General features: G+C 36.0%; 1 protein-coding gene across 3 annotated transcripts in view; it reads right to left on the reverse strand.

The window, feature by feature from the left end:
• Positions 1–1,166: 1,166 nt before the first annotated feature.
• The window catches only part of KIF2A (kinesin family member 2A), a 52,611-nt gene continuing 28,506 nt past the window's right edge, over positions 1,167–25,271 (reverse strand). For 2 of the 3 annotated variants that reach the window (XM_042825800.1, XM_042825799.1), the window contains exons 9-20: positions 23,317–23,479; positions 20,091–20,181; positions 19,881–19,944; positions 19,381–19,472; positions 19,046–19,188; positions 17,555–17,759; positions 14,660–14,770; positions 11,449–11,516; positions 8,800–8,950; positions 7,186–7,287; positions 3,353–3,488; positions 1,167–3,002 (exon numbers count right to left, since the gene is read on the reverse strand). In XM_042825800.1, the coding sequence (XP_042681734.1) occupies positions 2,917–3,002; positions 3,353–3,488; positions 7,186–7,287; positions 8,800–8,950; positions 11,449–11,516; positions 14,660–14,770; positions 17,555–17,759; positions 19,046–19,188; positions 19,381–19,472; positions 19,881–19,944; positions 20,091–20,181; positions 23,317–23,479 (1,412 nt within the window). In that variant the 3' untranslated portion in view covers positions 1,167–2,916. Of the gene's footprint in view, positions 3,003–3,352; positions 3,489–7,185; positions 7,288–8,799; positions 8,951–9,776; positions 9,891–11,448; positions 11,517–14,659; positions 14,771–17,554; positions 17,760–19,045; positions 19,189–19,380; positions 19,473–19,880; positions 19,945–20,090; positions 20,182–23,316; positions 23,480–25,271 lie in introns of all 3 variants that reach the window. The other variant, XM_042825802.1, reaches the window with a different exon arrangement.

Below are 25,271 nucleotides of genomic sequence, written 5' to 3' on the forward strand. Positions count from 1 at the left end.
GGATATTGAAAGAACCTCATCTCCCTCCTATAAATTGGAGCGAGACACCCTTCTATGAGGACAGGCTGGGGAAGCAAGGTCTCCTTGCTCAGCCTGGAGAAGAGAAAGCTGGGAGGAGACAATCACAGCCTTCCTGTACTTGAGAGGAGATTATGAACAGAAGAGACTTTTATGCAGGCAGATGGTGATAGTTAAGGGTGAGCAGATTTAAACAAAAAACGCTTAGATGCTAAGAAGAAATTCTTTGGTCAGAGGGCAGTAAGGCAGTGCAACAGCTGCCCAGAGAAGCTGTGGATGCTCCATCCATGGAGGTATTCAAGGAAGCTAGACAGGGCCCTGGGAACCTGATCAGATGGGTGGTGTCTGCACATAGCAGTTGGGATGACACTGGTGATCCTTGAGGTCCCTTCCAACCCGAGTCATTCTGTAATCCCATATAACGATCTTCAGATGTTCTTCTAGAAATTAAGAATTCTCTAGAGAAACTCAAACTCTCTGGTATTACAAAATAACCTAAGGGTGTCCTAACTTTTTGGTTGCCAGGTCCACATTGAGTGAACAGGAATTATCTTGGGCCGCATATAAAATATAAGTACTTGTACATCAATAATGAAGTATTCTAAAATATTTCTTACCAAAACATAAAGTGAGCAATAACAACAAAAATAGTGAGGTACGTGACCCTGTTTTTGTGAAACTAACGTATCCCCCCAGTTCATTGGCAATGGCTGCAATTCTTAGTGAGCTCTCAAGGCGTTTGTCAGATTTGTGATGAAATTTTACTCTTCCCATGCTTTGTCCCTGAAAATAGTTTTTCACAAATCTAAGTACTGTGAAAAATGCCAACATGAATGAGGCATGACTGTGAAGCAGGGGATATTTATCTCTGCTAAGATAAGGCTTATAGAAGTCTGGTAAAGAGAGTTGGATTTTTGAGTTGAACATTGGATTGCAACTCCATACATTCCATTTGAAAATTTGCAAATAATGCCTTGAAAATGGAGTCACAAGACATTAATTTTTTTCAACAGTCTTGAAGCCTATTCTCCAATTCTTGTCTCAAAACAGAAAGTTCAAAAAATCAAAAATCAAGAAGCCTTTTCAAAAGTGCAGCCACTCACACGTTTTCAAAGTACCACCCTCCCCAAAATGGAACAGAACTTTGATAGAATTCTCATTTGTAGTTCATTTAATAGCTTAATTTATTAAACACATTATGTAAAATCTACATTGGCTTTTTTTTTTTTTCTTCAGTTTTCATGTTTACACACAAGAGGTTTTTTTGATTCTTTTAACCATGATGCGACAAGAGCTTCCCATAGCCTACCTTCCTATGGGAGATACAAACATTAAACACTACAAGAATTCCTGGCTCATTTAACTCTCTTTTCATTGCCTTCCCTTTATTTCCCTCTAGGCCTTACACAAGCGAACAGGCTTGTATTCCAAAAGTAATGTTTCAGCAGTTCCCAGGAAAGTCTGCTAATAGAAACTCCTGGAAACAGGGAGAACTCCTAGAGAGGTCTACAGCTCTTCACTTGATGAGAAGTTCTTACATGAAAGGTCAATCTCTTTTGGATACACAAAGTAACTTGAGTGCCACCAGCCAAGAAGTGCTGATACACATGGCGCCATTTGTGAGAATTTAGTTACTTGAGGAATTCCTGTTAGCACTAGGTAGAGGTATTGTGCAAATCCTTAAATGATGCAATTTCACACCACTTTTCAGCTGCTGGCACTGCATACAAAGGGAAAAATAGGTATTAGCTACTATTTTTAAAGCAACAGAGCTACTCAAACTACCTGCAAACTACAGTTAATGTACATGTAAATCTGTCATGCATCAAAAGCCAATTTAACAGTATGTGAAAGGCCAGTATATTTAGCTAGATCCCCAAAATGTATTTATTTAGCTAGATCCCCAAACTTTGACAGTTATCCTAGCCATACACAGAGGTAAGATTGTACCTTTATTCTGACAGCATTATCACACCATACCACATGCTGCATATCTGCATTATCCTAAGATACAACTCTCCTCGGTACTTAGACATTACCCTTTATTATACATCAACTAATTTATATTTTTTTTCTTTTTTTTTTTTCTTTTTTTCTTTTTTTTTTAACTGAGAAAAGTGTTATATAACCATACTTCATGGTTTTCAGATAAATCTAGAATCCATATTTTTACAAGGAGGATGGAATGTCCAGCTGTTCGTCCACTCTAACAGCTCTTGCAGTTCCTGTTCAAATGATATGGCACATTCTGTGAAATGAATGAACTACTCACCAAAAAAAAGTTTCAAAAGACATTAAAAATGTACATACGCTAAAAGCAATTTATATTGACAAAATAAGGAATGTTGCTTAAAGCTGTGCTTCAGAAGGGGGATGTTTAGGTTTAAGGAGCCTTCATCAAGGCACAGAACAGGAAGTGGTAAGCACAGCTATCTGCAGAAGAGAAGTTATGTACAACCACTAGTGAGGTGAGCATGCAAGCAAACACAATTTAAAACTACACAGCTGATTTCTGTAACAAACCCGAACATAGTAATATGGAAATACTGTGATTTTTTAATAGCCACAGTTTTACTTCATTGTTAAAAACATGGCAAATATTTCCCAACATAAAATTCACAATTTGAATAAATGAAATATTTTAAACAAAGTGCTTCACAGATCTAAACCCTGCATGGTTGTGCTGTCTGGTCTAGAAGCATTTTGTAGACATCATAGGAGCATTTCACACAAAATCGAAAATGTCACTCAGGTGAATAAGAAACAGGACATTTCCACAGACATTTCTAACGCTTTTACACTTTCAAGTAGTTGAGTTCTTAGGGCCACTGGGTTTTGTAACAAATGTGTGCTACAGCAGTATGGGTTCGTGGGTTCCTTTAGCAGCAAAGGCCCCTTTCAAACGGCACGTGGTCTTTTTGGGTTGATCTGTTTACTGGCCTGTTCCTCCTCTTGGAGAGCTGCTCGGAAAGATTTCACTTTATCTGTAATGAAAAAGAGAGAATGAGTACCGAGATGCCTATGCCCAACACAGATCCTGAAACTACTTTTTTTTTTTTTTTTTGTGCATCTTCTTTGCATTTTCTTTTTCTTCTCTTTAACATTTTGGAATAAAGGAAAAGGAAGTTACAGAAACAAGTTCATACTTCCTGGAGATGTAACAGAGATTTTTCTTTCAAACTAGAATGACTGGAACATAGATGTGAACTTTTTCCTAGGCAGCAGAACAATCATTTCTTCTAATGTACATGACAGTGTAAGAGGAAAAATATCCCAAAATACAAGCCCAAACTACACACTGCTAATAAAGCAAAAGTGATTAAAAGTGATCTACCTCTAAGTTCAGTCAGAATATCAATCTTTTGATCCAGAATTGCTTCAAGTTGGGTAGCATAAGAATCCACATCATAGTCCACTTCTTCCGTCATCTCAAGAAGTGCTTTTTCATCTTCCAGCCATCTAATAGATTCCTAGGTAACAGTTATAAAAAAAACCAATCAAGACAGCAAAACAAAAAAACATTAGCAAAGGTACAGGTTTTAAATAAAGAGATGAATTACTACTTACACTCAAGATGACTGTATTTCCTACTGTTTAATTGTCTCACTCCAACAAATTTCTGTCTTAAAACGAATCCATATTTTCAGTTCAGAAAAACTACATGTGCTCTACATGCAATTTCTTAGTTCCAACAGCCACATCATCAACCATGTTACACAGTTCTACATTCATGCTTCAGTTTCAATTATGGGCTATTTGCCACCGTCTATGATGGCAGCGCTGTTAGAATCACAGAATCCTTAGAGATAGAAAGGATCATTAAAGGTCATCTACAGGTCACCTAGTCCAACTCCCCTGCAATGAACAGAGACAATCCACAGCTTGATCAGGTTGCCCAGGGCCCAGTACAGCCTCACCTTGAAAGTCTCAAGGGAATGGGCATCCACTACATTTCTGGGCAACCTGTCACCACCATCACTGTACAGATTTTTTCCTTATATCCAACCTAAATTTTCTCCTTTTTAAGCTTGAAACCATTTCGCCTTGTTCTATCACCACAGACTTGGCTAAAGAGAATGTCCCCTTCTTTCCTGTATCTCCCCTTCAGATACTGAAAGGCTGCTAATAACTAACTGCTATAAGGTCAGCTCAGAGCCTTCTCGTTCTCCAGTGTGAACAGCTCCAGCTCTCTCAGCTCCTTGTAGGAGAGGTATTCCATCTCTTGGATCATTTTTGTGGCCCTCCTCTGGACACACTCCAACAGGTCCATGTCTCTGATGTACTGAGGACTCCACATCTGGATGCAGTACTGCAGGTGAGGCATCACCAGAGCAGAGGAGCAGGATCACATCCCTCAACCTGCTGTCCATGCTTCTTTTATCCAGCTCATTATCGGCTTTCTAGGCTGTGAGAGCACATTGCTGGCTCGTGTACAACTTGCTGTTCACCAGTATTCCCAGGTCTTTTCTGGCAGGGCTGCACTCAATCCTTTCATCCCTCAGCTTGTACTGATAGTAGAGGTTACGTCCACCCAGGTGCAAGACCTCGCACTTGGCTTTGTTGAACCTCATAATGTTGACCTGGGCCCACTGCTCAAGCCTGTCTAGATTGCTCTGGATGCATCCCATCTCTCTGGTGTGTTGACTGCACTCCACAGCTTGATGTCATCAGCAAACTTGCTGAGGGTACACTCAACCCCACTGTCAATGTTATTAATGAAGACATTAAAGAGTATGAGTACCAGCACTGACTTCTCAAAAGTCATCCAGAGTGGGCTGGTAACTACATCAATGAATTCACTTAGGCCTCTGGAATGCATCTCATTGGCACCCATAGACTTGTGGATATTCAGGTTCCTCAGGGAGTCACAAACTTGATCTACACTTACAGTGGGAGGGACATTGCTTTCCCAGTCCCTTCCTACCAAACCAAACATTTGAGAGCTGCATGACAAGCAGTTAATTAGAGAATACTGAGGCAAAAAAGTTTAGTCTCCTTTTGCCTGCTATTACTAGCTTGCCTACGTCACTCACTAGTCCCTCTTGGAACTTTCATTGCTACAGTCAAGGAGCCAAGGCAATTATATCCATACTCAACACCAAATCTGACAAGCTGTAAAAGAGGAGAGCTATTTCAAGGTCTATATTGCATATGATAACTCCTCACACAGATATGAGTACTGAAAAAGGAGTATGCCTTTGCATTCCAATAAAAAAGAGTAGCTTAAAAAGTCATGCAGGAAAGATTGCAATCAGGAACTTGAAGTTCACAGAACCATGCAAACTTACTCATTAAAAATGCTTTGATTTAAAAAGAGAAAGTGGCTGACAGTTCGAGGCATGCTGGGACCGAAATACTGAAATTAAGTATTTCCCTCTGTGCTCAGCAGCCAAGTAATGTCAAAAGCATAGTCTAAACATCATGTATGTTTTAAGGACAAATGGAACTCACACTGGGATAGGATTCATCTCATCTAATGTAAACGTATATATCCAAGAATCTAAGGAAAACTGACACATCTGGAGCACAATTCATTCCATTGATGACTTTTTTTTTTTTCCTTCTTTTTTTTCTTTTATTTTTTAAATCAGTGTAGGGTAGTTTGTATCCCAAAATCATCAGCTTCCCAGAGAAAGCTAGTAACAGATGAGCTGTGCTTGATACAGCCCAGAGATTTCGTACTGGTGCAGTACACTTCCACCCATGCCATAAACCATCAAGCAAGGTGGTAAACATGAGAGCTAAAGATTGAACACATTTCCTTCTACTGACGGTGATTAAAAGTAATCTCCAACAGAAGGCCAGATGGACACACAGGGGCAGTAACATCTTAAACTAACAGCCTCTCCAAGCAGTAGAACAAGCAAAATCCAAGCATTAGGGTTCATAATATAGGTTCATCATACAGGGTTCACAGCATATGGAGTACAACTTTCACACACCTCTGCATGTTTTACTTCAGGGCTAGTGTTTCAAAATTGAATGTATGAAATGTGTCATTTGCCATCCTAATGTATTACATGCTCACACATCAATGCTCCATAAAGTCTGATGCCTACACTGAGGAGGTGTGTATCCTACAGGTTTAATGTCCTGTATTCTCTTGAAGCACATTCCAAATGGAAGGCATGCATTAAGATTCTTAGGTTAAGAACAGAAGGAACTCCCACTTCTCGCTGAAAAATAGCTATTTGTACTTACTATTACAATTCATCTTCTGACTGTAAAAGGATTTACGAACACTGTGTTGGAGTAGTCCTTCCCTGACTACTTGCAGGTGAAAACTTTTATGTATTTGTAAGCAGGAAGCAAACAGGCAGTTACAAAAATACTGGTCTGTTCTGGATCTCAGCATCTTAAAAGGAGGTATCAACAGAAGGATAATTGAAGGCAGTATTCTATGAGGGCTGCTCCAAAAGTAACACCTGCTATTTATTATGTTGGCTCATGATGTCAGAGGTGGATGTTGGTGGCAATGACAGCTGAGGCTGAATCTTCACCAGTATTTGTTGGCAGCATGAGGGGCAGTCTGACAGAATGACATCATCATAGCATCATAAAATGTCTTATGTTGGAGGATACCTTAAGAATCAATCAGTTCCAACCCTCCCTACCATGGGCAGGATTTAAGTGTGGATAAAGCAGAAGTGTGTGCCACTGAATTCCCCTGAATATGGAAAAAATGGCACTCACTGATGTTTGCCGAACATTGCTGGAGGCAAGCAGTGATGACAGCAGTGTTGCAAAGCCACACTCCAGGCCACTATGCAGATGCCAAATGCAGGCAAGCACAGCATGCAGGCTCTTATTCACTGCTGGCAAAAATGTGTAGCTAATGGTGGTGACTATGCTGAAAAATAATGTTATATAGTCTACTTAGGAATGTGTCTGAGAAGCAAAATTTTAATACATTCATGGGATGACAGAAACGTATGCTTCTTTCATCCCAGGAAATGCATTAAAATTTTGCTTCTCAGACACATTCCTAAGTAGACAGTCTTACCTGCTCACTACATTGGGCTTCATGTAATAAAAAAAAATTACAAAATCCCTGGTGCAGAGTAATGACTAGGTTATATTTCACATTATACACGGGATATGCTCTTTTGACTGGTAAAACCCAAATTCTTAGATTAGGATAAAATGAAACAGAGCTCTGTGCTTTACCTGGAAGACAGTCCTGTGGTCTTCTACTACTTGCTCTTCCATTTCCACCATTTGTGACACAGCTTCATGGAAAGTAAACAACTGTGGAGAAACTTCCTCTTCCTAAAAACAATTAAAATCATCAGCCTGGAAAGAAGGGTGGCTACAGAAAATACACTGAATATGTTCCATTACATCATGCAGAATGAAAAGAAATATGAAAAAGCACAGCTTGTCAGATAGAATTTTATACTTTTTACATTAAATTCTCTAAAAATGAGGGGAGATGCTAATAAAAATCGAAATGTCAACTGATTTACATTTAATTCATATTCATTAAAAGTTTCCAGTCACTTATCCTTGTGAGTACTGGAAAACACGTTAGAAGAACAAGTTAAAACAGTGGGAAAAATGGTAATTTCTAGTAGGTTTCAATACTTAATGAAAACCATATTTTCTATCAAGGCCTTTGCTACGGATATCACAATAGACAAGGAATAATTAGGAAGAAAAAAAAAAGAAGAAAAAAAAAGAACAAATTCAATACATTTCAGGTAAATGGGATTAAGTTCATTCTCAGGGTGAAAAAAAAAGGAATAAACATGAAGGAAAAAATCTACAAAATATAAAGCAGTTAATACATTAGAAGACTGCAGAGCATAGATTTACAAACTAGGCCAGACAGGACTTCTGCAGACAATTAACAATCTAAGGCAAAAGTGCTAGGTAGGTTGCAATTAATTTTTTAGCAAGACAGTATGGTTTCTTATACCATGCCTTTGAAGTCTGTATAAAAATACACTGCAAAGCTTAACTGAATTCCACAGTGAACAGTGAAAAAGTATGATATGTAACAATATCTGTCAGTTCAGTGGTAGATTTCAGAAATCTCTGAGCATGTTCTAGGGACAGTTAATAAAATGAGAGAAATATGCCAAAGATTGCAGAGCAAGTGTCTGAGAAACACTGACTTTTCCTTTCTATCGTTCAGCAGTATTTTTACAGATTGAGTTTTAATCTCTGTTGAATACTTAAGGAATCCAGACAAGAGATGAAAATCAGCAGTGAAACAAAAACGTCCTTCAGAAGCCAGCTTCCTGAATATTCAGCACAGGAAGACGTTCTGGGAACATGGTGCAGCTTTCTCACACTGGAAACTGGGGTTTCTCATCATGAAAATCTAATTCTTTTAGAATAAGAATGATGATTCGTACATGCAAAGAAAGGCATACTAACTTAAAATAGGTGCAGCATGCCCAAATAATAATGCTCAAAACCACAAGTATTTTAAATAAAATGGATTAGTTTCCCAGGATACAGTTAACTGCCAAATAAAGAGGTGAAGCTACAGTGGAAAAAATGCACACCAAATAACTGTCAGAGCAGGCACTGCAAACACATTCAAAGTTCTAATCATCAAGGAAGGTAAAGAAAAGTAAAGCATTCTCTCTTCACTCAGCCTTCCAGAGAACTTTTCTTTTTAAATTCTCTATGGGAATGAACTATAAAGTGAGAAGATGAAGATGCATGCTAGCCACTTAATTGCTAACAGGCTACATATACATATTACTTTGGATTTGTACTTGGATTGTATTTACGACCTTCTCTTTACACATAATGCAATAAGCCACTTACATTTTGTTCACAAAGCAGTTTAAGATCATCTCTCTGAGGAGAGCTCCCCACTCCCCACTGTGTGTCCAAGTCATCAATCTGACTGGGAGCATGGTGTATAATGGGACGGATATCCCCTGCAGCACTTGGATCAATGGTTAGCTCTTTCACCCTACAATTAGAGAATATTTCATTTTCAAATTAGTAACTTAATATGCAAAGTAGCCATCATCACTAAAAATAAAGCTCTATGGGTTTATATGCAATTTAATTCATTTAATACGGATGATGACGTCACCTTCACAAATTTAATGTGCCATAAATGTATTACAACAACAACAAAAAAGTATAATTCAGTTTCAGTTACACGTAAATTAAAGTGCGTGTTTCAGCAAAAGTCATTTTTTCACTCCCCATCAAAATGCCAGGAGGGTGTAAATTCTCAAACTCTCAACACCAACTCCTTAACAATAAAAGCATATGACAGAAAAGTTCGTTTGATACTCAAAGCCTGACATGTCTCTTTTTCTGTGCATATAAATATGCTTTAAAAAAAAATTAATCTTTCAGTGCTCACAAGCTGTTATAAGCAAATCCATCAAAATTCTGAAGAAAATCATTATTTGCAACCAAGTATCCCAGAGAATGAATATATCCTCTGATTAAAATAACTTCAGAAATATATTAATTATTCTATAAAAAGACTTTTTAGATTAGATCCACTAAATACACAAAGGTGACATCACCATTTTATTATTTTTTTAAATGCATGAAGGAAAATAGCAAGCCTAGATAAAAAGGGTGGATGTTTAAGGAGGATGAACAGAATACTGGGAAGATGATTGCAGATCATGCAGAACCATCACCTGCCAAACAAAATAAAAATGAAAAGTATATGTGACTCAAGGCAAGGGGACGAATGAAAATTTGGTCTGTAAAATCACATAGCCAAAACGAAAACTTAAAAATAAAGATTCCATGTATAGAATGAAGTAGACCTGGTGATTGAAGGAGAAAAGTCGTCATACTCATAGGAAGGAGAGAGATCAGAGCGACTGCCACTACCCTGTGAGAAGGGAATGTCCGAAGGACTAATTCCAAATTCCTTTACTCTGCAGCAGCAAAATACAGCAGCAAATTAAGAGAAAATGTTCTTGTAAACACAGTTAAAATAACAACTCTTTGTTTAAAATTCTTCTTTAATAGCTTAACAACAGACAAAACAAGTTTTAAATTAAAACACTTCTGCAGGAGACTACAAATACAGTGTTTTTGAAAGAGAATTCTGGATTTCAGCCCATGCTGTTAATACACATTCAAGATTCTATCAAATTGCTCCATTTAAAGTATCAAACCTGTATGGCTACAACACTTTCTGTCCTGCCCACTTTCTTACACTGCATACTCACTGGCGTTCAGCACTTATAAATTACCTGTATTATGAAAATGATACATTGCTAGAATAAAAAATGCTTAAAAAAACCCAGAAAACATGAGGCAAATTTACAGTGGTAAGCATTTACCCTCTCTCAACATACAAATGTGACACCAAGAGGAAGAAAAAGTTTCACTGCAATTACTTCATATACTAGAAATCGGTGTGTGTGTTTTTGTAGTTTTTTTTTACATAACTGCAAGAGACTTCATAAGGAATGAAATCAAACATGAATTTGAGCCAGACAGACTTGCTACTAATTCCCTCGCTCCAGGCACTAACTCAGACTGTAGGAGGAGTCAGTGGTAAGCTTCTACAGCACTCTTTTTGCTCATTAGTGGCCAGCCAGGGCATGCACAAGGCACGGTTCTGCTCTTTTCATTCAGGCAAAAAAAGCTAATCCTACGCCACTAGGTGGTAGCCTATTCTGGAAAAATGAACAGAATTTCTAACAGCCCATACATAGCTTGCCTCCTTTGTTCTTGGCAATCTCTGTCTCTGGCTGGAAAACTCTAGCAGATCCGAATGCAGCACAAACAAGATATAAGTAAATAAAGAGAACCACAACTGGGAAAGGCTCCTTCTAAAATTACTGAAGAGAAGCTAATGTTTTCATAGAGCAGCAGCAGCAAATCCAGAGGTGCTGACAGTCTCTGGAGGTGATAATTTCTCTACACTGATAATATAATCATTGTAGGATTAACCAGCTCTTTCTCAATTTATCTCAGATATTTGTCTACAGTTCAGAAGTACAAAATCATGACAAGAGCAAAAGTGGAATTTTTAAATGAATAATCTAGCTGACAGATACATCAAATAGGCTTGTAACACCTCAAAATTATGAGGGGATAGAAAAAACATAGTGCAGAAATGTATCCCTGCCAGCACTCCAGAGAATCATTACAAATAACAAGTACACAACAACCCCCTAAAGCAAGAGGAGATGTCTTCATAAAAGGGGCAAAAATAGCAGCATCTTCTATACTCCTTGCATTCCACACTAACTTGTCTCTGGAAAATTGATTACATGCACTTTCTACTGGTTCTTCTGTTATGGTTGCAAAAAGTGACTAATTGAATTAAATGTAAGCCTGAAACATTATTTTGTTTTTAATCTTATTATCAAATGCAAACACTCAAAAATATTCAGGGAGCTAAAACAATTCTACATCATGGAACAACAGCATTCCAAACTTCAGTAATCAACAGCATATATTTAATAACATTTTCCATACCTATTTGCGTATCTCAAAGTATTAAGAGTGTTTTCACATGATGCCATCCCTGGAGAAATTGTAGCAATCTGCAGAAAACATGCCAAATGTTAATAGATTGTTTTGCATATATGAAAGGGTAGATGAATTCAAATTAACTTTGGTTTTCCCCCTAGAGTACCCAGTTTCATGCGAGGCCCTCTACAAGAGCAAACGTCATTGTAGTAAGGCAGCTATACACAGTAGACATCTCAAGAACAGATAAATGAAGTTGAACCATCAGATCAGCTTTTGTATAACTGTAACCTGACACATTAAGAATCCATGCAAGCTTCAATTTCCCTCATCTGGCAGTCTTTACATAACTTGCAAATGCAAAACTCGAACTGAAAAAGTAAGACTTCTCAAAAAGAGAAATATACTATTCAGTAAAAAATAAGTGTAACGTATCCTCCATACTACCACTACCATTTTGTTTGTTTTTGTTGTTTTGTTTGTTGTTTTTTCCTTTTTTTTTTTTTTTTTTTTTTTTTTTTTAAAGTATGCATTTTCAAAGACCGTTCTACATTCAACAGATAGTATACTGATTTGGGAGTTGTTTCTGCTATTGTCCAAAATGGTACTTAAACACATGTTTAATATTTTTAAGTATTTTCCTTACGCATTTTCTTTTTCTGAACTGAAAATTATCTGTAAATAATACTTCATATCTAACTTAATCACATATATTTGGAACCTCTAGGATTTTCCTTTTCTGGTTAAATAACATACCCAGAATATCTCACCTTCTTTTCAACACTCAGCAAAAGTAACAGACAACAGTAGCATCACTATTTGTCCTAGCTTCTCTCAGCACTCCAATTTATTTAATTTCTTTTCCTTTCAGGATGGCCATCAGGGCACTAACCAGGATAAAAACCACTATGATCCTACACACTAAATTTCCCACTGGCAGCACAGCATCATGAGACTAAAATTGGTAAAGAATACATAATCCTGGTCTTCTGTTTTATCCTGCTGCTGGCATTACTGTGCAAATAATTCTATGAGGAATTTCTCCTACTGGAGAGAAAGGAAAGTTACGCAGTGGGAAGAAGTTAGAATGTCTAAACAGCTATACATACACTATGTTTAAGTCTCTAATGCTGATAAACATAGTAAAGCATCATAGGTACTAATTAACAAAATCTCAAAGCCCCTAAAATCCTTCCAAAACCATGTTCTGAGAAAGGCGCGTGCATCACTTCCATCAGTTTAATGTTCAGAGCACACCACACATGGCAACTCCTGCAGTGTCAGGAGGCTGCTCAACCTCTTCAAGCACATATGAACAGCTGCTACAGGCAAGTGCCCCTGCAAGTGATGATACAACTTTCAGGGAGCAAGACTCAGTCTGTTGAATAGAAACATTCACTAAATCACATGCTCCTGTACCCCAACAAGTCTATTCTACAAAGGACAGGATGGCTCTGACCCCTCCAGCACTCACTTCCTCATTCATAATTCTAGTCAAGGAGGATGGAAAAGGCTAGAACATATATATATATATATATATATATATACACAGATATAGATATTCCTATGTTTCTATACATACATAAGAATATCTTTAAGACGGAAACATGATTCTTCCTACCTTTAATCTACACTGCTTATAAGCCATCAAAGAGGAATCAATGTCCCTTCTGGAACACTGAAGTACCCAAGTTCCTATTCCCAGCCTGAAGGACTAAGGGGCCTTAATCTTCAGCAATGACTGCAGCACATCCAGGATGCAGAACTGGCTGAAAGGACTATTCTATGTAGCTACCTTGTGAATTTCAGACAATAATACAATATCCTACAGTGTAACTGTAGCAACTAATAACATTCAAGACAAAATATTTATGCTGACTTCATGTTTCTGATAGTTTGAGATACAACCGTAGTTGTACAATTAATAAAAACAACTCACATTTCCCCTCTTTTTCTTAATGCAGAATATATTGAACATAAAATAAAGGAATATGATCTGCATTGGGTGTATCAATTGTTGAAAACCATTAGATCATGGATTATTTTTTTTATGATCATTGATTGTTGTGCATTTAAACAAGAAAAAAGAAGTTACGGCACCTTTAACAGAAGCATAATAAATAAAAAGGCTGCAGCAAAATGGAGACATCTTGTAAGCACTTCTAGGAATGTTAAGGATGTTGGTGAGAACTTCATGAAATACCCATAACTGTTAATCCTTCTGTGTATAAAGAGTAGTTCCTAACAGCCTAACTTTCCAAATCTTCAGCATTGTGGATACATTAGCTAGCAATGCATTGTTTTGCTTTTGTTTTCTGATTCTGAATAGGATTTGTGAAGTCATGTGACAGTGGAAAGAAAATAAACCCGTATTTTCATTAGAAAACTGAAGGAGAGTAAAAGAATAATAAAAAATGCTATTTTATCACCATTTTCAGACTAGAACCATACTAAAAAGCTAAAGAGAAGACAAAGCTGTGCTAACACTGTCGCTTCCATGCTGTGGTCTGCAGACTTCTGTAGCATGTAAATTGATTCCAAGAAGTCTGAAAAGTGACCATCACAAACAAGCCTAATAGCCACTGTTTGTTGCAGAGAGCTTGCATTTCCACCAGGGTAGAATGTTATGGAGGCACAAATAAAACCACTAAACATAAATGCCTTCATCTGTCCTTTCCACTCCTCAACAGACTTCTGTTTTGCAGTCCAATGCAAATACACACAAAATATACAACTACTCATCCCACACAGCCCAACTATCCCCACCTCCAACAGCCTAGAATACACTCTGATGCCTGCGATACCAACTCTAAATTTACCTTCATCATTTAAAGGCCATAACTCATCAGAATACTTCCAGCTTACATTACTTTTTCAATATTCTCATTCAACAAAGAATACTCTTAAACAATTAAGACATCATTAAAAAAAAAACCTCCACCAACAGAAACATCACTCCAGCTAGAACAACACTCTAGCTAGGTCCCTAGCTAGAAAAGTAGAACAAGCAATAAGAGGGGGGAACGAGTTACCTGAAATATCTCTGCTTGGAAGTGTCCCTCCAAATATAATAGTTTATTTTCTTGATTGCTTAGTCTTGTAAGATTAAATGCAACAGATTGCCAGCAGCAAATGACAAGTTCTAAACACAATATCCTGTCTTAGTAGCTTTTCTCTATGAAATCGTTAATACATACATTTAACTAAACAAACTTACCATACAGGTACGGGAGTTTTCTCCAATGAACGAATCTCTTAGCACCTGAGTAAGTTTACTTGCTCTGAATGGCGTATGAGGTTTATTTCGGCCTAAGGCTCTAATGCACTCCTGTAGAAACAAAGAGGTTTGTATTTATTCAACCCATGATAAGAAAAACACATAATAAAAACGCAATTAAAAAAAAAATCAGATAATTAATGTTATACTAATTTGTTGTTCTCTAAGATATCATTACAGTTTACCCTTAAAGTTTTGATTCAAGAAGTGTTACAGTTTTTACCCCTCCTCAAGTTCAGTAGAGAGGCAGAACCCTAGAAGCTATGAACCTAAAGAATTTCCTGAACATGATCCAAAACTTCTACATGTGCACATCCAACAACAAATACAGTCTTGCTGTTATGCCTCCAGGCTAACAACCGTATCTGACTACCAGCTATAAAAGCCTGAATGACCTAGAGCCTCCATCAGCAGAAGTCTGGATGGTGCCGCATTAACTCTTCTCAATTAAAAGCAATAGCTATGATTCTGGCTCTGCTGCTGACCTTCTTTACTGATCAGACGAAAACAACACAGCCCAAGCTGTATAAAGGCTTTCACAGGTCACAAGCATAGCAAGTATAACTTCATACTGAGCTAGCAGAAGTTAGAAGTTATACTTCAAAATATATACTGTTTTCTGCTTTAAAATATATCTCGTGAAAAAATAGTCATAATGTTTTTTCTCTTGCTTATCAGAGTATGAGGCTAAACAAATATCTGCAACTTTCTGGAAGTTCTAGTGAGAAATACAGTGCAGAAGCAAATATTAAGAAATTACTATAAAAGTCATAGCAACAACTATGTACAACAGTGCAAGCCACCACTCTTATAATCTAATCATCATTCCTCTCCAATCAGAGTTCAAACACCTGCTAAAAAATTACTCCTTATGTAAGAAGTCTGAACTTTTTCTAAAACCCATGCTAGAAACCATGGGATAACAGTCCAAGAAAGCATTGCAACTGTGAAACAGCAAATAACAGAACTAAAAAAAAAAAAAGGATTCCATCTAGTACTACCAAGATACAGAACAGACACAATGGCAAGTTGGCTTTCACAAATAATTTTAAAAAAAACCTCATGAGTATAATTTGATAGAATGGACACAGCTCAGGTAAACAGAAAGACTGAAGCTCACATGTAAATGCTTAAAAAGGTTTCGGTAAGAAAGGTAATGCATCCACTGAAATCTTTTAATTATTTTGTATGTTACTAATATATTTGGATAAGGAAAAAACAGATCAGAAAGTAACAAATATGTATGCTGAACTACTGGTATAGCACTCATAAGTGAATTAAGCTATAATAATTAATTAGAGTGATTTTCATTTAACTTTCTATTGAGAGAAAAAAAAACAAAAACCCACAAAACTGTATTGTCTCCTTAACTACGTAAGAATTATAGCAGGACTTCCCCAGCTTTTAAACTGAAATAGATAATTAATGTTTACATAAATAGTTTTTAGATTGTTTTTCTTTCCATCATAGCTCAGAAAACCAAACAAAGAAATGACAACACTACTTCCACATAGAGACATTCAAGAAATAACCTTTTGTATCAACTCTGAACATGCTGGATCATCACACATGTGAACAGCAAATCTTGGATACACACCAGTTTAATATGACCTTCAAAATAACTTTAAGAGTGTTGAAAAAGAATGAAACAAACTACGCAACATTTTTTGAGGCAGATGAAAAATGGAAAATTATAATATCAGTGTCAAATAGTTGTATCTTATTATATCACTGTTAAGACTTTTGCAAGACTTTTTGTTTTTCCTTTCCATATATAAACTAGATTTCAATCACCAGTACAGCAGCAGCATGATTTTTCACCATAAATAGACGAATTGTATGAAAAATGATTATGTTGTATGGGTAAGCTAACTGAAGTTAATTGCCTTTTTACGAATTTCTTAAGTAAAAGGAAAACAAAGCAATTTCATTCAGTAACAATGGATTCAATATTCAATAACAATTTGGAAAAAAAAGTGATAAAAATCAACACAGTGCTGCCTGCTTTATTTATTTTGATGCTACACCAAAACAGGCCAGTTTTGAAATTGTTGCTTCCAGTTTTTCAACATGCCACACATGCCATATTATGTCATTACAAACTATAATTCTGTGCTTTGCAAAATTTGTTTAGAAGCAAAAAACCACATTTTTTTAAATTTAGACTGAATCTCTTCAGAAGATTACAAAGCAGAAGAAAAAAACATATTTGAGTATTTAAGCAACATTTATTGATGAGTTCTGGATTAATATATGAAAATCTGTAATTGTATCACATACTTTGCTATGGAGAATAGCCAAAAAACAGGTCTCACTGTTAAAGAATTAATTAATTTGTTAGCTCTTGCTGCATATACTCCTGCTGTGGTTTTTTCCACCTTAGTGAATTAATTAACAGCAGTGAACAATGTCATTTTATGCTTTCATTTAAAAAATACACATACATACACAGACACACAAATACTGAGACAAGTAGGAATATTTCCAGTAAGTATTTCAGAACTTAAGTGACAAAGTAAGTTAACTCTTCACATCTCATTCCATTTTAGACATATGTTGGAAAAGTCTTCAAAATCCAAGGTAGTTTTGGTTGCTTGTTTTTATTTTAAACTACATGAAAAGTGATAGTACAGGTTTCTGCAATGTTTCTATTTATTAACGAACAGGTGTTCCTTCAGGCATTCAGAGGAAAAAAACCCAATGCATTATTTTACCTGTCACACCAGTAGATAGCACAGACAAGCAAAGTCTGAAAAAACACTTGTTTTCATGGTAATTTCTATTTTATGTAGAAAGCTTCCATCTACTCAAATGCAATGGAAACATTTCAGTTACCTTGAGTGCTAAAAGGCTCTTGTTAATTTCAGCTCCTTCCAGCCGCGTCTGTCTGTCTGCACTGGAAGTATCAGCTCCTCTTTCATTTCCAGCCAAATCTATCAAAGAAAATTTACCATGCAATTTCCCTTTCCTTCGGAGAATGATCTGAAACACTGCATGGCTTCGAGATGAGTGTGCATTTGCAGATGTCTGACCAGATGTCCTTTGAACAAAAGGAGAAAAGAAGGGAACATACAAAGATGTGAAGGACATACACGATAAACACATACACAATACATGTATGAAGGCTGTTCTGAAAACAATGCCTCTTATTTTATTCTGTTAGCCCACAACATCAGGGGCAGATGTCAGTGGTATGGCAGTAGAGGTTGAACCTTTCATCAATATTACATTAGATTTTGTTGCTATGTTACAGATAGCAGCACAGGGGCAGTCTGACAAAATGCCATACAACATGGAAGTGCAGATGAAGCAAAGGTGTGTCATCAATTTCCTCCATGTGGAAAAAAAGGTTGACATTCACCGACCTTTGCTGAATGTTGCTGGAGATCAAACAGTGGATGTGAGCACAGTGAGATGGTGGGTGGTACGTTTCTGCAGTGGCAACAGCAATGTGAAAGACAAGCCATGTTCCAGATGGCCATGCAGATTTTTATGAGTGCAGCCTTTAGGCTCTTGTTCATCGCTGGCAAAGAATGCATAACTAGTGGTGGTGATTATGCTGGAAAACAGTGTTCTGCAGCTGAGAATTTGCTCTATCAAGTAGCATTATTAGGCTCTCTGTATCTGTTGTAGTTTCCATGGAAATAAATATGAAGTGTTACTTTCAGAATAACCTACATGCTTTCAATGCAGAGTCCTGTTTCTTCTTACCTACACTGGCAGTATGTCTAACATGCTGACAGACACTAGAGATATAATCCTAATAATCTGGTGCACATGATACAGTTACACCTCTCTCTCCAGCATTATAAAGAAATTGAAGATTTTAAGTATTTTACCTTCATCTTAAAAGCAAGAATAAAAGACATTTATTCTAGACAAGAGAGCTTACATGTAAAATTGCCAATGACATTTTTTATTTCATGAAGCAGCAGTCCATGTGAAAGACTAATTTTAAAAACAGTGAAGTTATATTTTAAGAAAGAAAAAAACTTTATGCTTAACCTCTGTCGGTTCATATAAAGGCCTTTTAGATCTGAAGAATCTGGCAGTATTCCAGATTTCAAACAATGTGAATTTAAGTCAGTAAGCTGGTTACATAAATGCAAGCAGTTCATATACTGTAGAAAATTCTGTTCTTCCATGTCTCTAAGAGGCAGAGAAACTCTATCTTCATACTAAAAGGCAGGTAGGCTTACTCCTTGCAGTCAATATTTTCAGAAAACCAACTGCCTATTAAAAAGCCTATGCAGAGACAGAAAATAACAAGAGGTGTTCTAATTCATTAATTTACTATGAAAAATTAGTGGAAGCTACGGAAGATACCTGCAGCTGTTGCCTATTTCAATAAGCTTAAGAACATCTTCAACACATTTGACTTCTCGTTCCTGTAATCCCACCACCTGGACTTGCTGTTTACCATCTTCTAACACTCTTAATTTTGTCTTCCTGTTCAACAAGTCAAAAACCTTATGGAAAGAGGGGGAGAAAAATAGAATAGTAGGAGAGGAATTAATCTTAAAAGACATCTGTTTCAAATCCATAGCATAATGTTTGGAAGAGAAGTACAAATAATTATTTGAAATAAAGCATTCAGATGATAAAATCCCGATAATTACATAACAATCTCACAATCTTGCTATGAAGAAGTACTTCCTTACCTTACCACTGTAGATCTCAAAAAATGTTGCATATACTTGAAGTTCTAGCTTCTTATAGTTTGGTTTCTTTAGCATTAAAAAGACGTCTCGAGCTACAAATATATTACCCAAATAAACCAAGATTTAGTTACACATTTTCATTTAACACTCATTATTACATAATAGCCAGCATTTCTCATAATTTGAGAATAAAGAAGATATGATAAATCAACCAAGTTTAAGTCACTACAGTTTATACTGCCGGATTACAATGGAAAATGCTGAAGGCCCCAAGTAGTAAACTCAACCATAATCTTTATTTTATATTTGAAACACTCTATTTATACACTTATCTGGCCATGTAAAGACTACAGATCTAGGAACAAGTTCTGATGTTTCTGAAGTCTCACTGTAATACAAAATACACACTCTAATGCTTGTACAAAACACTGTAGAAAATATAAGACAAAACACTGATATCAACTTGCTTGTGAAAAGCCAAAAGACCATAAAAGACTCACCTGCAAGTGCATATATTCCTTTTGAACAATCTTGGTTCTTTCCTGAAAAGTCACCACCCATAGTCTATATATAAAAAATAAGAAAATCAAACACCAAAATGAACATGATAAAAATCACAGAACTTAGATCTCTGTCATCCACAGAATTTAGTAAAGCGCACTGTACATAAAAACAAAAGATTATTGCTTACATATAGAAGAAATACTTACATGGGTTTTTCCACTGCCTGTTTGCCCATATGCAAAACAAGTGGCCATTCCCCTTTCAAATATGGTCTCTACTAATGGTCGAGCTGTAAACCTAGAATGAAAGAAAAAAAAAAACCCTCAGAACAAACAAACAAATAAACAAACAAAAAACCCATAAGAAACAAAAATACTTTAAGATTCCACTACCACAGGGACAACATATACTTTAAGGCAAGAAGTGATAAAACTGGTTCTGTGCCGTGAGAAGGCAAAGAATATCTCCGAATTAATTCTTGAACTAAAGAGGCTAACAGAGTTCTAACACATTAAAATGTCCTTAAGAAATTATACAATAGCTAAAGAGCATCTCCTATTTTTTCTACAACATTGTTAACCTTCTTTAAACCCTCAGGAAAAAAAAAAACCACCTTGTTTTAATAATGCAACACAGCAAAGGTTACTACATGGAGTTTGTAGCTCCCTAAAATTTCTGACAGAGACAGTATTAGAAGATATGTAATAGAACAGTAAAACAGAAAAATATTTAGGTTTCACCAATATAAAAAATGTTCAATTTCTTCTTCTTTTCCTTTTCTTACTTATTAAGATATGTAGTAAAAACAACATTGTGATTCTTAATATCTTGAGAAGCTATGTATGCTGAAAAAAGGCTTAAGAAGAGATGTAACTAAGTTCATCAGAATAGAAACAAAACACACACTGTTACTGCCTCTAGGTGCTTTACAGAGTTACTTCAATAAAATCTTGAAAAAGCAAAGGGTAACCTAATAGAGCATTACTTCTACTAAAAAAATAATGGTAAGACTCTAAACTTCAAGGTGTTTACACTAAGTTTAGTGACAGAAACAGGAATGACTGCTTATAGAAACACTGAGGAGCTCCTTTCATTCTACTTCAGGATAAACAAATAAATTACTATGAGTGAACAGGTAAGATCAACCTGTTCAGCAGACAAGCATTTCACAGTCACTAATTTTCATCAAAAACATACCTAAAGATACCTGATTAGCCTTAGTCTTATCTCCTTCCAAGCATGTACTGCCTATGTCACCAACCAGATATTTTCTTATCTGTTTGCTCTTTGTATACTCTAAATACAAATTTCAAGAAACCTATGGTTGAGTCACCATTCCCAAATGTGTTTAAAATCTGTTTGGATGTGGTGCCCAGGGACATGATTTAACGGAGGGTTGTCAGAATTAGCGCAGTTTGGTTAGTTTGTGGTTGGGCTTGATGATCTTTAAGGTCTTTTCCAACCTGAGCAATTCTATGATTCTATCCTCCCAAGAAGCATACACCATTATCTCTGTTCAGTTGAATTTAAAATTATTTATTTTTATTTATAAAAAAAAGGAAGTTAATATTATTTTTTTTAAATAAGGCAAAACACAATCATGCCTAGAAAAGATTTCATAAAGCATTATACAACCTAAATTACCACCAAGCCAAAAACTTTCCCTCACCTAGAATCTCAACTTGTAATATTGATCTTACAAAAATACAAATTCTGATTCTCCTTTAAAAATTCAAAACACATACCATTCAAACTGGTAAGCGTTTTTAAAGGAAAACTGCAACTCAGTTTTGTGGCTTAAGGCATCAAAAACACTTCAAATACAGCTTACACTAAAATACCAAAAGAAAAGTAAGAGATTTCTCCCTGACAAATTGCAAAATGTTTTTCAGTATAGAAATAAAGTAATTTTAGCACCAGAGAAAACAGAAGTAGCCACATTACTTTTCTTCCCCACTGTGGGAGTACACTACGATATTTTGCTCTTAAATTATGCTAGAGACCTGGAAGAAAGCTATTCTTCAAGAAATAATCAATGCCACACTGTCTGAAGGAAAAGAAAGTATCCTGATCTACTACCTAGGCCAGAGATATACCATTTCAGTATTAATACAAACATCTTCGTATATTTTCTCATAGTTACACTACTAGGTAACTAATGAAAATTACTCAGAAGAAATTAGATACAAAAATATGATGATGCTGTATGACAAAACGTCTTTTACAGCTAAAAGTACACTCTCAAAGATACATGAAGAACAACAAGAAGTATGGAAATTAAAGAACTGTTGTTAAGCAGAAGAAATACTGTTGCAATAAGCTCATCACCAACTAGGTGGCACTCCCACAGGCCTTGTGCGTCAAGAAAAGATGTCTCCAAAAGACAAACATTAGTGTGAAACCTCCACACTGTGCTAATGCTACACTAACATCCAAAAGGGCTTGCCTTTTGCTATCCTCTTCCACCTATCAAGAATAAAACAAATTTTCATTTTCAACACGTTTCAACAAATCTTTTGCTATGTACTTTTTCCTCTCCACCCACAGCATTGAATCAGGATATCACTTCCTGACTGCTGGATTAAAAATAAGCACTAAAACTTCTCTTTAAAGTAATGTGAAGCACTCTCCAAACATTCAGAAAGTTATCTTAACGAACGCCTTTTTAATATCAACATTCCTCACAAAAAGATTCACAATATTCAAACTGCATACCAAAATTAGCACCTACCATGCACCTTGCTTACTACTGTATCTAATCCATTCACTGAATGGTACAATGCAAGTAGCAACTTCTGGTAAGGTTTTTCAAAGCATTCTGAGCATTATTCTGTGCCAACTGGGATACTAAAACAGAAGACCAAATGAAAAAAAAAAAAGGAGACCCAAATTCCTTGGGGATGCACATGCATTTGTCTTTGTTGCTGTTATTTTTTTAAATCAGAAAGTTATGCCATTTTCAACAAGATGAATTAGCTCCCAAATAGATCTGTGTTACATCAGCTGAATTTCTTCCAACAGACAAATCAGCTCAGAATTCTCAGCAGCATGAAAAAATCTAGCAATGCTCTTGTAGTAGCAATGACTTGTGCCTCAGGTGCTGCACACAAACTAACTAATAAGAAAATAGTGCCTAAACAGATGGATAGCAATGAAGTTGTTGAAAACAAAACATTCACTGTCTGAGAAGGCAGGCAATACAGGCTAGAGTTTAGCATAGTGGGGATTGGAGAAGGACTGAGAGCAGAAGTAAGCTCAAGAGACGGAGGTGACACTGAAGACAAAAACTTCAGCAGAAGCAGAATTATATTCCAATTATACAGGTGAAAGAAGTTAGAATAAAGAGGAGTCAAGGGTTAAAGTAAGCCCACAGTTACTGACACAGTAAATAAATGAAGAAAAAAAGACTCATAAAAGAAGCATATGACATACCTGTAAACCATTTCATTCGGAGCCGTTTCATCAAAGGCATAATCAAAACGAAAAGTTTGGTTTTCTAGGTACCTTGTTAAATCCACCTTTTGTTTTGGCTCATGTACCATCACAACGTCTTTGCTAGGAATTGTTATTACATCAAGGTCTTTCATTAAAGTTTCTATAAAATAAGTGAAATACAGATTTTTATCTACTAACACTTTTTTCCACCCCGGTGTTTACAGTTCTATAAAATCTCACATATCACAGCTACTTCTTAGTAACATCAGTGAAAACGACTGCAATCTGGATAGCAACCTGCTAAGTAAGATTTCATTTTGGAAACCTAATCAGTGGAGAGAAATTCATGAGAAGCGTTAAAAAGTTGAGAAGAAAAAGAAAGATCAGTTATGGTTCATAGTGTATTCTATAATAATGTTTTCTATGGATTTGTGTTCTTTTACCAATGTTTATTTACTCTTCTGCATTTACTGCCATACACTGTGAGTTTTTATAAATAACTTCTCTGGAGAAACTGGACACTGTAGCTACTAACTGGACTGTCCAGCATACAAAACAGAAATTAACATCTTTAGAAGAACCATCTTTATTTTTACGTTTTGCAATTTCATTTTCTCTAAATCCAAATGTTACAGTAAGTAAACGTTTTAAAAAGTATGCTATAGTAAATTACCTTGTAAACAGAAACTGAAAATGCCAATGATGCTTTCTATCAATGGGAAAGAGCAAAAGCTATCTAGATGTGATTTCAACAGTGAGTTCCCAGGTTATAATTACTAAGCAGAAATGCAATTTATGGCTAATTATTGTGGGAGATAAGAGTCAGCAAAATATAGAGAGCCCAGTGGTCCATGATATGCATGAAAATCAAGATCCTTTGTATTCAGTCAGGATCACTAATCTGTCCTACTTGCAATTCTACATAAATTTCCGTAAGGCATTTAATTCAAAAATCAGATGTAGCTTTACACAGTCACATAGAAATCTTTTCATCAGACAGCACATTCATCAAACAGTACAGTGATTACTACTTCATGACATTTCATGCCAATACAAGAATGCTTTCAAGTCATAACGTAATCAAAATTTTAACTGCATTGCAATAAAATAAAATGCAGTTATTCTTCAGTAATCACGGACAAGAAATAAACACCAGTAAAAACAAATATATGAAGGTCAATTATTTACAGAAACAGCCTTTCTACTAGAGCAGTCAAAAGCTGTTACTTCCTTAAGAATTGTTTGCAATTAGACATTTACCTCCCCCCCAGCTCTAACAACCTGCATTCCTTGCTGACGAAAATTTGGAATACTGTCTATGAAACCCACAATGCATTTCTCAACTGCAAATATACCTCACTAAAATAAAGTATCAACCTGAAGATTTACTTCCTGCAAGGTCAATTCACAAAATGATTTGTGCTGTGAATACCTGAAGACTATAGTGATAATTTTACCTGTACAAGGCTGATAGAATGATGGGCAGACCTGATTTGAACATCTTACAGAATTCCAAAACACAGAACATGGAAAGGGAAAGGTAGTATGTTTGACGTGTTCTTTATGAAATAAGGACACAAACTTTTTTTTCTGCTCGTCAGTGCATTGTACGCTACTATCTTTGATCTTTTCATACTCTTTATTTAAAAACAGGCATAAGAAATACTGCTTCATTAGCTCTATGAAAATTTTCTGGATACCCTTGGGTGTCCAACATATCATGGAACATCAACATTAGGCACCACCTGAATAATTCCCTCAATGCATTATTGAAGACCACTTGAAAGAGCTTAAAAAAAAAAAAAAAAAAAAAAAAAAAAAAAAAGCACGTATAAAAATGGGCAAAAAAACACTTCCATGGAGTAGCTCACTGATGAAGAGATTACTTATAGGATAACTTAAAAGAAAAGTGATCCCAACACAGTATAAGAATGCTCAAGAAATTAAAGCAG

The sequence above is a fragment of the Centrocercus urophasianus genome, unplaced genomic scaffold (assembly GCF_019232065.1).
Source record: "Centrocercus urophasianus isolate 14NV4802_14NV808 unplaced genomic scaffold, USGS_Curo_1.0 seq_25, whole genome shotgun sequence".
In the NCBI taxonomy this organism is placed as follows: Eukaryota; Metazoa; Chordata; class Aves; order Galliformes; family Phasianidae; genus Centrocercus; species Centrocercus urophasianus.